The sequence below is a fragment of the Trachypithecus francoisi genome, unplaced genomic scaffold (genome assembly GCF_009764315.1).
Source record: "Trachypithecus francoisi isolate TF-2019V2 unplaced genomic scaffold, Tfra_2.0 Lachesis_group3, whole genome shotgun sequence".
Taxonomy (NCBI): Eukaryota; Metazoa; Chordata; class Mammalia; order Primates; family Cercopithecidae; genus Trachypithecus; species Trachypithecus francoisi.
The window spans coordinates 116,832,976-116,849,224 of NW_022681468.1; the positions used below are offsets into that span (position 1 = coordinate 116,832,976).

The following is a 16,249-nucleotide window of genomic DNA, read 5'->3' on the forward strand; positions in this document are numbered from 1 at the left end:
CCCAATAACAATAGCATTATTTGTATTATGTTCTGGTAATATAGTGGTGAACAAGGAAGACAGGGTCTCTGATAACTGTGGAATTCTCCTTGATCACTTCTCAAGCCTCTCTACTGGATACCCACTATTTCTTGGATCTACAGCGCTCTTCCTTCCCGACTTCTGTAGTTCAGTCTCTCCTCATTCTCTACCTCCAATAAAAAGGGGCCTCCTAACTGGTTTTTTATGCAACTATTCAACATGATATTTCTAAAATGCAGATCTTTCGGGATGATTTTCAATTGCTCAGAGAATAAATTCCTCGACTTCCTGTGTAAGGCCCTGCAGGACCAGGCCCCTGTCATTATCTCTGAGCACTCTCCATCTTGCACCCAAAGGCCCAGCAATATCTTACTGCTTTCAGTAAATACACACCGGGTATGTGGGGTTTTGTCTGGGGAAAGGGGATGTGAGTTGCTAACTAAGAGATTTATAGTCAATCTTGAAGGGAAGAGCTCATATCGGAGGCAATGGAATGCCTTGAGCTGGCTCTGAAAGTATACATTTTTTCCAGTCATAAGTAGATCACATTTTTGTGATCTTGTTATCCCCTCTCTAGCAGAGCCGTGCAGACAATCTACTTCCGGCCCTTTCTTGCCCCACGAAATTTCACATCACAACGACTTCTGGTTTTAATCCTCCGTTTTTCTGCTGCTGAACTTACTTCAGCCTGGGAAGTCCTTTACCTCCCAGTAGGCCTGGCGAGCTCCATCACAACATTCAAGATTCACCCTGGAGCCATCTGGGAAACTTTCTTTTCCAGCTCGCCCTGCGTCCTCGCCTCCCCACCCCATGCTTCTCGAGTCGGGTGAGCTGTGTAGTTCCATCAGAGCCAGCACGGCCGTAGGGGTGGCCGGTTATTTACTGTTCTATTGGGCCCGACAGTCATCTGGGGAGCCGAGCAGTTGCCGACGCCCAGCACAACCCACTGCACGCACCAGGACCCTCACTTCCAGGCCGGAAGTGAAAGAGCAGGGAGTGGGTCCTCCCGGGGTCGCAGGCGCAGAGCCGCCTCTGGTCACGTGATTCGCCGATAGTCACGCGGGCGCCGCTCACCTGACCAGGGTCTCACGTGGCCAGGCCTCTCCGAGAGGGGAGACCGGCGGGCCATGGCAAGCTCCAGGCTTTGGTTTTCGCTGCTGCTGGCGGCGGCGTTCGCAGGACGGGCGACCGCCCTCTGGCCCTGGCCTCAGAACATCCAAACCTCCGACCAGCGCTACGTCCTGTACCCGAACAACTTTCAATTCCAGTACGATGTCAGCTCCGCCACGCAGCCTGGCTGCTCAGTCCTCGACGAGGCCTTCCAGCGCTATCGTGACCTGCTTTTCGGTTCCGGGTCTTGGCCCCGTCCTTACCGCACAGGTCAGTCGAACTTGTCCCGCCCTGTTCCTGGGCCCTGAGAGAACCTGCCTGGGGACAGCTCCCCCAGGGCTACAGAGACGCCCTCTGGGCTTTTGCCCAGCCCTCTGATCACAAGCACTCCACTTCCTCCTCGAGCTGTATTAGGTTTACATCCAAAGATAACTACTATAGGACTGCGGTTCAATCAGGAGATTAATTTATGGAAAATACTGTGCCAGCAAAAATCTTAGGTGATCCTTCCAACCGTGTTCAAGCTGTCCAGGGTCCTAGTGAAGCTGTGGCCAAGGGCTGGGTAGAGGAGACCAGAGAAAACACTCAAAATTGGGGAGACATAATACAAGAACTATGCAAGGTTACATACAAGTGTCTGGCACATAGAATGTTTGGCGGGCGAATCACGAGGTCAGGAGTTCGAGACCAGCCTGACCAACACCGTGAAACCACGTCTCTACCAAAAATACAAAAAAAATAACCGGGCGTGGTGGTGCGCGTCTGTAGTCCCAGCCACTCGGGGTCCTAAGGCGGGAGAATCGCTTGAACCCAGGAGGTAGAGGTTGTCGTGAGCCGAGATCGCACCACTGCACTCCAGCTTGAGCAGCAGAGCGAGACTCCGTCTCAAAAAAACACCCGCCCCCCCCAAAAAAACAAGTACAAACTGTGAAAGAAGTCATAGAACATAAGGAAGTGAGTTTCCAGCGGCTACTTGGAATGGGGTGGTAGATGTAATTAGCCGGGACTGAAAAGAGGGTATTCCAGGCAGGAAGAAGGGCTTGAGCAGAGGCACAAAGAGTTATGATTGAGCTCAAATTTCAGGTCTAGTGGATGTGAGAGTGGGTTCTGGGGATTGAGGAGGGATGAGGGTGGGGAAAATGCGGGGTTGAAGAGTCAAGAGCACTTTAGACATTGATTTGATATAAAATGGAAGGGGCTGACAGTTTTCTTTTAGGCAGCTATTGTAATCAGTACTGAAAATTGCATTTGAGGATAATTATTCCACAGCACCATGTATAAGTCGAGTCAACAATGTAAAGGAGTACAATTCTGCTGCATGGGTTCAAAATTTAGAAGTTTCTTGATACTCTTCTGGAATCTAGCTCTTTGGTTATATTGTATAGATGTTATGGGGGTGGGAGCCACATTTACAGTTGAGTCATATAGTAATATTTTATATGATGTTTCAAGTGTGTTTAAATTACTTTCACAAAAGTTATCATTTGATATATAGAATTAAAAGCATTTAATTAAACATATGACATTTGATTTAGGGAAAGAAGTCCAATCTCAGCATCAGAGTAGTCCTTAACTGGTAAAATGCGTTAAGCTGGAGAGGATAAGAGGCCTGCTCTTGAGTGTGGTAGATCACATTTTCCTCTGAATCCTGAATGACAAATAATAGAGTGCCTTACACAAGATTGGCACTCAGAATATGTTGATTTTGGTTATAGAAGAGTTTGAGCCTGGTTTATGGGGAAAAAAAAAGATCCTTCTAACTGGTATGTGTCAATCGCAGTGCTGGGCACTCTGAAGATTACAAGAAAAGTCTTAAGACCTAGCCCGGCCAGGCGTGGTGGCTCAAGCCTGTAATCCCAGCACTTTGGGAGGCCGAGACGGGCGGATCACGAGGTCAGGAGATCGAGACCATCCTGGCTAACACGGTGAAACCCCGTCTCTACTAAAAATACAAAAACTAGCCGGGCGAGGTGGCGGGCGCCTGTAGTCCCAGCTACTCAGGAGGCTGAGGCAGGAGAATGGCGTAAACCTGGGAGACGGAGCTTGCAGTGAGCTGAGATCCGGCCACTGCACTCCAGTCCGGGCGACAGAGCGAGACTCCGCCTCAAAAAAAAAAAAAAAAAAAAAGACCTAGCCCTAGACTCTATAGTTCAGTTGCGGAAACATGAAAATATGAAACAGTGGTACACAGTGAATTATAAGATGCTCAAAAGCTTTGTAGGTTGTTTACTAGTACTGTATACGTGAGAATAATTCCTTTCCTTTTTTTTTTTTTTGAGACGGAGTCTCGCTCTGTTGCCCAGGCTGGAGTGCAGTGGCCAGATCTTGCCCGGCTAGTTTTTTTGTATTTTTTTAGTAGAGACGGGGTTTCACCATGTTAGCCAGGATGGTCTCGATCTCCTGACCTCGTGATCCGCCCGTCTCGGCCTCCCAAAGTGCTGAAATTACAGGCTTGAGCCCCGCGCTTGGCCTTTTTTTTTTTTTTTTTTTTGAGATGGAGTCTTGCTTTATCACTCAGCATACACTGAGGCTGAGTGCAGTGATATGATCTCGGCTCACTGCAACCTCCGCCTCCTGGGTTCAAGTGATTCTCCTGCGTCAGCCTCCCGTGTAGCTGGGACTACAGGTGTTCGCCACCACGCCCAGCTAATTTTTATATTTTTAGTAGAGATGAGGTTTCACCATGTTGGCCAGGCTGGTCTCGAACTCCTGGCCTCAAGTGATCCACCCGCCTTGGCCTCCCAAAGTGCTGGGATTATGGGCATGAGCCACCGCGCCTTGCCTAATTCCTATACTTCTAAATTAGGCCTTCACCTCCATTGCTATAGTACCATAGTTTAATCAAGTAGATAGAAATGGAGAGATTGTAAGACAATGAAATACTATAAATTCCCTAACGAAAGAGATTTAGAGCCAGGTAAATTCAATAAGATGTTTATTTACATATATTACCTTCCTGTAAGTTCATTTGCTTTATTAGTTGAGGGTTCTTGTCTTTTGAGAGAAAATGAAGACTGGGTTGGGTGAACGTTACTAAAGACTTAAAAGTAACTTCTTTCTCTGTTCTTCCCATGGAGTCTTCCCTTTAGAACATAGTTTCCTGTGGAGGCTTTTAGGTGACTTTAAGCTAAAATCCTAGTTCTGCACAAACAAGGATGAAGCAATAGCATGGGAAGCAAATAGAGCGAAAGCAGTACCAACAAGGCTGAAGCCAGAATACATTCCTTTATGAGTCTGATTTTAGTAAAGAAGGCAACATATGCAGGTTAAATCTTAACTAACAGATTTCCATCCTCTTCCTCCAAAAAACTTAATTGTAGGTTCTGGACCAGTTGGTTTTGTTTGTTTGTTTGTGTTTGTTTCAGACAGTCTTGCTTAGTCACCCAGGCTGGAGTGCAGTGACACAATCTTGGCTCACTGCAACCTCTGCCTCCCGGTCTCAAGCGATCCTCCCACCTCAGCCCCTTGAGTAGCTGGGACCACAGGAGCGTGCCACCACACCTGGCTAATTTTTGTGTTTTTTGTAGACGGGGTTTCACCATGTTGCCCAAGCTGGTCTCCAGTTCCTGAGCTCAAGTGATCCCCTTGCCTTGGCCTACCAAAGTCCTGGGATTACAGGGTGGAATGAGCCACCCTGGCCGACCCAGTGTTTTTCATTAAGCAATACAACTTCTGGTTTTGATCTAAACCTGAAACTAAGAATTCATACTCCCTTTTCTGAAAAACAAGTCTGGTATTGAGGTTCAGTTCTATTTTGAATTCACCTTCAAGGGTTAGTCCCACCAGTTGCTAAATGGTCTGTGAAGATGGTTAGTATTTGCAACCTTTCTTTGTCATTGAGAGGTGCTTCTACCAATTGGAGGGTGTGTGTTGCATGTTGTTGAACCTGTTAAATAGACTCGTTTTAGGAACTAGATACTTGAATGAATCTAGTTCCCTGTGTGATTATTAAGCCACATCCTGTTTGCAAAGCAAAGATGTGATCATTTGGAATTTGGAATGACACCCATCTAATGTTGCTCCAGACACTTAATAAGCATGGTGTGGAGCATGGTGCTTGATGGAGCTGATAAAGCCCAGATTTTTCCAAGTAAAGTGGCTAAGTCTGATTCTGCCATTTGACTGCATTTTTTTTTTTTTTTTTTTTGAGATGGAGTCTTGCTCTGTTGCCCAGGCTGGAATGCAGTGGCGTGATTTTGACTCACTGCAACCTCCACCTCCTGGGTTCAAGTGATTATCCTGCCTCAGCCTCCCAAGTAGCTGGGATTACAAGTGCCCACCACCATGCCTGGCTAATTTTTTATTTGTTAATAGAGACGGGATTTAGTAGTGACGGGGTTTCACCACGTTGGCCAGGCTGCTCTCGAACTTCTGGCCTCATGTGATCTGCCCACTTCAGGATTATAGGTGTGAGCCACTGCAACTGGCCATTCTTCTTTGCTTTTCCTGAAACTGGTTGATAGAAGCCATAGTACATCATAGATATTATAAGGTTCCCATCCTGGTCTGATGTTCACCTGCACATCTCTATGAGTTGCTGAGGATGCCATCGTCCTTGAACAGAATAATCCTCCCTCCCTTCTCCAGCCCTTTTATTCTGGAATGGAAGATGATTATATGAGAATCTGTATCCTTCTACAGCTTTTATCAGTATTTGATTTACTCATCTTCAGATATGAAAGAAGTGACTGGGTTAATAAGTGGCATAGTTCAGTATAATCTGGCTCTCCTAAAATACCTTCTTTGGCCTTTTCTTCTATATCTGGAACGTTGTAGATATGTAATTATTATTTTTAGAATATATTAACGTTAAAGAGCTACTTTGTGTAAATATTTGTAAGAAGGCTTTATGGGCTTGGGTTTTGTTTTCTTTCTTTTCTTTTTTCTTTTAGAGACAGGGTCTTGTTTTGTCACCCAGGCTGGAGTGCAGTGGCACAAACACAGGCCACTGCAGCCTCAACCTCTGAGGCTCAAGCTGTTCTCCCATCTCAGCCTCCTGAGTAGCTTGGACTCCAGGTGCACAGCTAATTTTTGTAGAGATGGAGTCCCACCATGTTGCCCCAGCTGATCTCAAACCCCTGGGCTCACCCAGTCTGCCTGCTTCAGCCACCCAAAGTGTTGGGATTACAGGTCTGAGAAGATCATCAGAAAGATATGATTTGCAGGTTTTCATTGAGGATTACCTTTCCTTTCAGGTTTCCAATTTGGAGTGTAAGTGTGTGATTCTGGGCAAAGGATAATCACACTGTGCTGCTTATTGTGTGATCCCAACTTGTGCTGCTCTTAACTCAGCACACAGTGGGAGATGCATTGGGATTGCATGTAGGAGGAAAACAGATAAGGTCAGGCAGCTGGGCTGGGGAGAAAGAATAATGCTGATTAGTTCTTTCCACTTTAATTAGGCTAGTAGCTAAGTATACTTTAACCTTTCCCATGCCAAAGACAAGGCATACTCCTGCCAAAGGCATGGTCGCCACTAAGTTTATTGTTTTAAAAGCAAAGAGGAAGAAAACAACACGGAAAGAAGGTTTTGTAGTAGAATTACTTTTCTTGTGAAGGGGTATGTGGAGAACAGAGGGATACATAGGAGAAATACAGTGATGAATACATTGTCATTAGAAAGAAGGTGATAGCAGAAGCACAGTTTTTAGTTGAAGGGCAAAATAAGTGTCGTATTTGATTTTGAATTCCAGGGCCTAGATTAGCTTGGCCCGCAGTCTTCCACCAGCCTCCCTTCTCACAGCCCTGTTTTTTTCTTTTCTTTCTTTTCTTTCTTTCTTTCTTTTTTTTTTTTTTTTAAGAAACAGGTCTTTCTCTGTCATTCAGACTGGAGTGCAGTGGCGTGATCATGGCTTACTGCAACCTCGAACTCCAGGACTCAAGCAATCTTCCCGCCTCACTCATGAGTAGCTAGGACTACAGGCGCGTGCCACTGCACCCAGCTGATTTTTTTAATTTTTTACATTTTGTAGAGATGGGGGTCTTAGTATATTGCCCAGGCTGGTCTTGAACCCCCCTGGCTTCAAGCGATCCTCTTGCCTCGACCTCCCAGAGAGCTGAGATTAGAGGTGTGAGCCACCATTTATTACCTGAAGCATGATACTTTTCCAGTATCCCTGGATAGTACTGAGTCCAGGAAGCTAAACTTGATCAAGGTGTATGTGGGTAGCCTAGACCTGGTTTATAAAAAAATTCGAGTTTTATTTCCATGAGCTGTAGGTATTCCCCTGCCTTGGATATTCTGTTTGAACACAGTATACGTTGGAGGACTCAGGGTCTGGAACATGATTTATTCAGGAGTCAGCCAAGAAAGTGTTTATTAACCCCTTAACTATGTTCCTTCAGACTAATTGCCTACTTTCTAAGCTATTGCTGCTACTTCCTTCTTTTTTTTTTTTTTTTTCAAACTCTGCCTACCTTCCAGACATTTCTAAGGATAACAAGAAAATAGTTACATTTTTTCAGTCTTTGAAGGAGGGTATAATAGTGGGAAGAACTTGGTGATTTTAAAAATAAAACTAAAAATTAAAAGTCCGAGCCCCAGAGATGCCCTTCCTTCCATTTCCTTCTACCCCAGTTCCTTACCTCCAAACAGAAGCAAGAAGCATAGCATTGGAAGGTTTTTGACAATGGATTCCTGTTGTTTTGTTGTTGTTTGTTTGTTTTTAACAATCTCATGCTAGAGCATGTTGTCTGTTTCTTAGCCTGTTAAAGGCATAAGCCTCAATCCCTTTCCTGTTGATTATACAGAGGGAAAGGAGTTTTATTGCCTTACCAGTACTTCTTTTAAGAAATAAAACTGGGCATGGTGTCTCATGCCTGTAGTCCCAGCTACTCCGGAGGCTGAGGTAGGAGGATGGCTTGAGCTCAGGAGGTGGAGGTTGCAGTTAGCCGAGATCATGTCATTGCACTCCAGCCTGGACAACAGAGCCAGACCTTGTTCTCAAAAAAAGCAAACAAACAAATAAACAAACAAAAACCCAGAAACAAAGACAAAAGTAAGGGGTCACTCTTACGTTTCTGCAGTTTCCTAAATTTCTTCTCCTGGCCCTGAAAATAAGTGATAAAATAGAATCAATTTGCATCTTCCTCAGGAGGTTCCACAACCTTTGTGGAGCCAGTGACAACAAAGTCAGTGGAAGAAAGGAGGTTGGGTCTGTAGGGGTCAGAGAGGTGTATGTTTGAAGAGTTTTCTGTGGTGTGAGCTGTCTCAAGGTTTACATGTTTACAGTCTATTGTAATACCAAAATGAATTATATTTTCTTCTCTATTCCTGGTTGTAATGAATAAAACCCATTATTGGGTCAGGAACTTCAGTCTTCTCTCTTCTTGTCCTTTGTTCCTGTTTTAAGCTATGGCATTTGCTTAAGCTTCCTGGCCACACAGCCCTGATCCCCAGCCAACTTTGGTATGCTATTGTTGTGTCCACATCTTGAAGCTGGTTAGGCTTGGGTGTGGTGTGGAGCTCCTTCCTGTGGAAGTGTATACTCAAATGCAGGACATATGGGTGCTTGTCAGCTTGTCACCTATTAAGCGGCCTTCCCCTTCTTTTGTAAAGCTCTTCGGATTGAAGGGGTAAGGGGGATGGCTTACTAGATACACTGTGTTATACATGAACAGTTTAACTACTGTACTGTTTGTTCAACCTTGTCTTTGTTATAACTAGGATTCCACATTAGTGGCTTTGTTGTTTTGCCTGGAGCTGCAGTCCTAGGTTGGGGGAGATTCAGAGTTCTAAGGCTCTGTCCCTTTTATATGTTGAAGTGTCAGCCTATTCACATACAGAATGGCATCTCACAGTAGTGAAGCCTTCAGTCTCCTATAAGATGCTCATGAAAAACCCTTCAGGGAAGCTGCTCCTAGAGTGTGGCTTTGCCATAGGAGACCCTACCCCAGGACTCCTCTGGCCAAATGAGAGAATCGAGGTTTGCTGGGGCAAAACTGTCTTTTTGGGAAAAGGAAAGTAGAACACGGAAGGAAACTAGCATTTATTGTCTGGCACTTGATGTATGTTATTGCCCTTTCATCTTCATGACAGCTCTGTGAGGTCAGTGTTATCCCAATCTTTGAGAATGGAGACATAGAAGCTAAGTAACATGCCCAGGGTTACACAGCTTGTAGGGGTGGAGCAGAAATTCCAGTATGCATAAATTTTGCTCCTGTCACTGTACAGTCTTGTGGCATACTCATACACGCCTTTGTCAATCCAGTTAGCAATTTGGAAAACTACTGGCCTCTGGCAGGATTAAGCTCTAATCATATCTTAGCATTAATTACTTCAAATAGGTAGTAACTTTTAACATCTAGTTACTCAATAGCACTCAGGTTATGAATATTTTGGTCCCTGGCCCATTGTCACCAGGTTCCAGTAGCATTTCTTCCTTCTTCGCATCTATTCTTAGTACAAGTAGTATTTATTAAGTAACTTTAATTGTCAATAGTACTAGGTCCAAGGAATATTAAATTGAACTGCCCGTCCTTAAAGAATTTATAGTTCCTGGAAGTGGGGATACAGACAGACAGAGTTGATATTTTTCTATAATAACTGAAGCAGAAAGTTATCTTTGGGAGTGCAGAAGAGGAACACCCGACCTAAGTGTGTGGGTGGGGAAAGGAGAAGGTGCATATTGAAAAGACTTTGCTAGAGAGCTGTTGAAGGAGGTCTAAAAGTAGAAGTTGGTGGGAGTGAAGGTAGTATTCCACATAGAAGGAACTGCACGTGGAAAAGGCCTACAGGTGAGAAGCCTTCATGCCGTATTCAAGGAACTCAAGGTGTCTAGCTGAAGTACACAACTCTAGGGTGGATCAACAAGTTCTGAAGCTAAAGAGGAGATGGATGCAAAGGGCATGAAATGGCCTAATAAGCCCTGGTAAGGAATGGAGCTTTATCCTAAGGTCAAAGAAGGCCAGTAAAGTCCAGTTAACAGGATAAGTGATGTGACTAAACTCTGTAGAGTGGGATTAGAGGCAGGAAACCCAGTTAAAAGGCTGCCAACAGGGATCTAGATGAGAGAGAATAGTGGCTGAAGTTGGGTTGATGGCTGTAAGGGCAGAGAAAACTAGAAAGACTGAAGAGAGATTTAGGAGATGGCTGCTTGGAAGTGGGCGTTAGGTTGGAGGGAAAGGGTGCTGAGGATGACTCCCACATTTCTGACTTAGCGGTTTGAATGTTAGCTCTTGTTCACTTGTGCTGCCATTAACAAAAATAGGGAAAATAGTGGGAGAGGAAGGGAAGGAGTAAAAAGAGAGCTAAATTGGCCAGTTGTGGTGGCTCATACCTGTAATTCCAGCACTTTGGGAGGCTGAGGCAGGTGGGTCACCTGAGGTTGGGAGTTCAAGACCAGTCTGACCAACATGGAGAAACCCCATCTCTACTAAAAATATAAAATTAGCTGGGCATGGTGGCGCATGCCTGTAATCCCAGCTACTCCGGAGGCTGAGGCAGGAGAATCACTTGAATCCAGGAGGCAGAGGTTGTGGTGAGCCGAGATTGTGCCACTGCACTCCAGCCTGGGCAACAGGAGCAAAACTCCATCTCAAAAAAAAAAAGTGAAATTGATGAAGAGGTTGAGAGGTAGAGTGAGAATCATGAAAAGTAAATTTGATTTTGACGTGTTGACTATAAGGTATCTAGCAAGCAGTTAGCTATATAGTACTAGAGCTTGGGAGAATGAGTTTGAACACTTCCCGAGGAGAAGAAGGTCCAAAAGGCAACCTTAGGAGGGTGGTTGAGGAAGAGGAGGATGTTGTTGGATGACTGCTAAGCCAGAACATGGGTTAGTTCTTCCTCTTGGGTGTTAAAATCATCTAGGATAATAGCCAGCTTTGGGGTGGAGAGGAATACTGGGCACCAGGATCCAAAGTATTAAGTAAATAAGGTCGGGCACAGTGGCTCACACCTGTAATCCCAGCACTTTGGGAGGCTGAGGCAGTTGGATCACTTGAGGTCAGGAGTTTGAGACCAGCTTGGCTAATGTGATGAAACCCCATCTAATTTGTAAACATACAAAAATTAGCCAGGTGTGGTGGTGCACACCTGTAATCCCAGCTATTTAGGAGGCTGAGGTAGAGGGATCACTTGAGCCTGCGAGGTGGAGATTGCAGTGAGCCGAGATCGTGCCACTGCACCCCAGCCTGGGCAATGGAGCAGGACTCCATCTCAAATAAATAAATAAATAAATAAGTGAATAAAGAAGTGGTCAGGAAGCTGCAGAGGGTTGTAACAAGGAGAGCTGGAAATTTAACAGCTGGGTGACATGAACCACAGAAGAAAGGTGTTTTATTACTTGGTGGCGGTGGAATGGATGACCCAGAAGCAGCCCCGTATCTCAACCCTGTGATGTGGGAGGTGGCTGCCTCTCAGAGCATGTTGTAGGGGAAGTGGTGTGTGGTATTCCTGGGGAGACCCAGGCGTCAGTTAGGGAGGAAGTAGAAGAAGCTGAGTAATTAAATAACTACACAATAAGATCTCAGAGGGTTTACAAGGTGAATGATATGTAGTACAGGTGGTCTGGTAGAGAATAGGAAGCAACATGTATAAGAATAGAAGTGCAGGACCAGAAGTGAGCAAAGGGGGTTATATATTGGGCAAAGTGACACAATATGGTAGAGATATGACATGGTGGATTTCCCTGGCAATAAGATTGCCAAGAAAATAGATTCCAGAAGCAAGCAAGCATGTGTATGTATGTGGGAATTTAAGATATGATAAAAGAAGTATTTCCAATCAAAAGTGAAAAGATGTATTAGTCAATAAATATGTAAGGATAACTGGTTATCCAATTAGGAAAAAAAAATTCTTTACCTCATATCAAACTCAAAAGTAAATTCCAGGTAGATTAAAGATCTAAAGATAAAAGACCAAGTGTTAGACAGAAATGAAGGAAACTATTATTAAAATTTTAGGGGTAGAGGAGGCCTTTCTACGTAAGCAAATAAAGAGACCATAAAGAAAAAGAGTCATAGCTTTGACTGCATAAAAATTAAAGCAAAAGAAAGCATAAAGTTAAAAAATAAAGGATAAAATGAGGCAGATATTTATAACAAGTCAATAAAAGAAAAATAGCTTTTTTTTTTTTTTTTTTGAGACGGATTCTCGCTCTGTCGCCCAGGCTGGAGTGCAGTGGTGCGATCTCAGCTCACTGCAAGCTCCGCCTCCCAGGTTCACGCCATTCTCCTGCCTCAGCCTCCCGAGTAGCTGGGACTACAGTCACCCGCCACCATGCCCGGCTAATTTTTTTTGTATTAGTAGAGACAGGGTTTCACTGTGTTAGCCAGGATGGTCTCGATCTCCAGACCTTGTGATCCGCCCACCTTGGCCTCCCAAAGTGCTGGGATTACAGGCGTGAGCCACTGCGCCTGACCAAGAAAAATAACTTTAAAAAGTAAAAAGAATTTGGCTAGTAGGTGCAAAGAAAGACTTGAGGCCAGGAGTTCAAGACCAGCCTGGGCAGCATAGAGAGACCCTGTCTCTACAAAAAAATAAAAATTAGCCTGACATGCTGGTGCACACCTGTAGTCTTAGCTGTTTGGGAGGCTGAGGCAGGAGGATCACTTGAGCCTAGGAGATTGAGGCTGCAGTGAGCTATGATTGTGCCACTGCACTCCAATCTGGGTGACAGAGCAAGACACTGTCTCTAAAAAAAAAAAAAAAAAAAAAAATTAAAACAAAACTTAAAATTAAAAAAATACAAATTGAAACAATTTTTGTGTGTGTGTGTGTGTTTTTGTTTGTTTTTTTTTTTTGAGACGGAGTCTTGCTCAGTTGTCCAGGCTGGAGTGCAGTGGCGCAATCTCAGCTCACTGCAAGCTCTGCCTCCTGGGCTCATGCCATTCTCCTGCCTCGGCCTCCCAGGTAGCTGGGACTACAGGCACCCGCCACCACGCCCAGGTAATTTTTTTGTGTATTTTTATTAGAGACGGGGTTTCACCATGTTAGCCAGGATGGTCTCCATCTCTTGACCTCATGATCCGCCCGTCTCGGCCTCCCAAAGTGCTGGGATTACAGGCCTGAGCCACCGCGCCTGGCCTGTGTTTGTTTTTTCAAATCCAGCTGGCAACAGTGAAAAAGAATTGAGATTGGTCTGGTGTTGGAAAGATGTGGAGCAGTGGGCCCATATATGTGGATTTGGGTGTAAGTCAGTACAGTAACTTGGAAGAGGAATTTGGCAGTATCAAAACCCAAACTCTTCATATCTGTGGCCTAGCATTTCCACCTCCAAGAATTTATCCTACAGATATCTTTCACAATTGCTTGTATACATATATATGAATATTTGTTTACTAAAGCATTGTTTATAATACTAAAAACTTAGAAACAGGACCAAATGTCCATAAACAGAAGAGAAGTTGGGTAAGTTAATGTATATCTCATCATTGCAATTCTATTCAACATTTATAAATAAGGATGTAGATCTAGATGTATATTGACATTAACAGATCTACAGCTCATTTTGGTAAGGGGAAAAAAAAACTAATAGTATTAGGATCCCATTTTTGTTTTTGGGTTTTTTTTGAGACAGTCTCGCTCTATCACCCAGGCTGGAGTGCAGTGGCATGATCGCTTGGCTCACTGCAACTGCCACCTCCCAGGTTCAAGTAATTCTCCTGCCTCAGCCTCCCAAGTAACTGGAATTACAGGCGCCTGCCACCATGCCTAGCTAATTTTTGTATTTTTAGTAGAGACAAGGTTTCGCCATGTTGACCAGGCTGGGCTCAAACGCTTGAACTCAAGTGATCCACCTGCCTCAGCTTCCCAAAGTGCTGGGGTTACAAGTGTGAGCCACCGCGCCCGGGCCCATTTTTGTTTTAAAAAATAATAAATTTATGTATTTACAAAAAATTGGAAAATTGTGCAAACTGTTATAACTAAAGTTATCTCTTGAGATCTGGAATTTTAGGGAGATGTTCTCTTTCCAGTGGGGATAGGATTGGGAGGGGCAGATCAGTTTTAAAAGTAGGCGAAAATAGAACATTTTTAATTACAACTTTTCCCAAAAAAAAAAAAAAAAAAAATGGGTGCAACTTTTACCCAAAAAATATGTGATGGGAATGAGAGGAAGGAAGAACATTCAGGATTCACCTGTGGGCTGGAGAGAGTGATACTTCCAACTAGGTATTAGTAGTCTGTGGAGGGTGGAGAATCTTGGGACTTGCAGGAGGAGGTACCATGATCTAGACTGAATTCAGCAGCACTAAGGAGAAGGCCCCAGCTCAGGGCAGCTGGCTTCACAGACTCCCACTTCATTGGGATAAGAAGTTTGACAAGGTTGGCCTTGATTTCTCTCCTAGCCACACCAATTCACTTCCCAGGCTTGGAATACCTTTTCTCCTCTTGGTAGCTTGGTGAATACCAATTCAGGGTTCAAGATCCCACTCAGAGGTCCCCTTCAATGTCAAGCCTTCTACCTTTGCTGGACGTGGCTATTAAATCTACCATAGCCCTTTTCACAATGTTTGTAATTGTTGTTTGTGTTTATCTCTCCTGCTAGACTGTGATCTCCTCAAGGGCAGGGACCAGGGCTTGTTTTTCTTTTTAACTGCCCCAGCACCTAGCACAGTTCCTAATGCACATTAAATGCTCAATATATCTTGGTTGGAATGAAGAAATGAGTGGGAAATGAATGATATAATGGGCTTTTATTAGGCTGAATATGGGGGAGATGAAACCTGGATATGATGTTTACAAAGGTGGGAGGGGGAAGAGAACAAAGTGGGCATGGGAACAAACTTTGGCACCAGCCTAGGAGGGTACCAGGGGATATGGGGACAGAGTAGACATTAAAGAGTGGGAAGGTGGCCAAGGCTGGGTTGCCTTTCTTAGTTTCCAATCCAGAAGCAAAATCAAGTACCACTTTATAACTGAAACCAATGTGTTTTTTTTTTACATACTGCTAGGATTCTGTGAATCAAACACATTGATACGATAGAACTGTTTTGATTCAGGAGGGAACAGGGGTAGTGGAGGGAAAGGCTATTTTGCACTGAGGTAAAGATTGATAGTTTCCAGGTTACCCTAATAGTTATTAGTTACCCTAATACAGAAATGAGTTATTCCTTTCAGAGAAGTGGAAAGACCTAAATCTTGGAATTTATGGATCCAGAGGTCTTCAGAGCAGTGTCTGAAAAGGCAGTTTGTGTAAGTCTGGGTGTCTTAGCATCGCCCACCCCAGTCTCAGGATTTCAGAAATACTAGGTTTGAGGATATAAAAGTAATCTCTACATTAACTACTTGCTATTTATGCCTGATTATCACATAGCACAATCATAACATTAAATATGCATTTTGTAAATTCCAACATCATTCATTTTTTCAGCAAACATGTATTGAATGACTGCAGTGTGTCAGGCACTGGGAATACAAAGACACTGAGATTGGTCCCTCCTGTTGAGGAACTCACAACCTAGGTGGGGAGATAGACAAATAAACCGCATATCTTAAGATAAGTGTTTTGAAAAGTGTATGTATACATTGCTGCATGATTACATAGGAGGGTCTCTTAGGAAAGGGCAGGGAAATAACAGAAAAGTTTCCTAAAAGGAAAACAGAGCTGTTTCTTCACTGGGAGAGATGTGGAGGGAAGGCAAAGCTTGTTTCCATTGGAGGAAGCAATATGTGCAAAGAAAAATATGGAGAAAATATGGCATTTTCAGGACAGAGTTCATTGTTCATTGTGAGAGTTCCTGCACAGGAGCAGAAAAAGACAAGGCCTTTTCTTACGATTACCCAGTGAATTCTGGACTTTATTCTGAAACCTATGGGAGCCATTGGAAGATTTTAAGCAGAGATTGTCATGCTCCTATCTTCATATTCTAATATCCCTGAGGATAGTAGATTGACATGGGTATTCCTGGAGGCAGGGGAAGACCGCCTGGGAGATTTTTTTATAGTCATCCAGGTGAGAAATTACAAGAGGCCGAATTAAGGCTCTGGCCCAGTGGGGTTGGGAAAATGGCGATATGTTAAGAGATTGTAAGTATTGTGTAATTGTAAGACTTTTAAGAAGTCTTTTTACTGTTGTAATCTCAGTGCTTAACACAATGTTTGAGATAGCAGACAGTCTGTAAATGTTATTTTGAGTTAATGAACTTGTGATCTACTCAGTTAGATGGAAGGTGT

At 43.9% G+C, this 16,249-nt stretch overlaps 1 protein-coding gene across 6 annotated transcripts in view; it reads left to right on the forward strand.

The window, feature by feature from the left end:
* Positions 1-653: 653 nt before the first annotated feature.
* HEXA (hexosaminidase subunit alpha) overlaps positions 654-16,249 on the forward strand; it is a 56,770-nt gene continuing 41,174 nt past the window's right edge. Inside the window, exon 1 of one of the 6 annotated variants that reach the window (XM_033189484.1) lies at positions 654-1,401. In XM_033189484.1, the coding sequence (XP_033045375.1) occupies positions 1,149-1,401 (253 nt within the window). In that variant the 5' untranslated portion in view covers positions 654-1,148. The remainder of the gene's footprint in view (positions 1,402-16,249) is intronic. The other 5 variants (XM_033189481.1, XM_033189482.1, XM_033189486.1 and 2 more) reach the window with 5 other exon arrangements.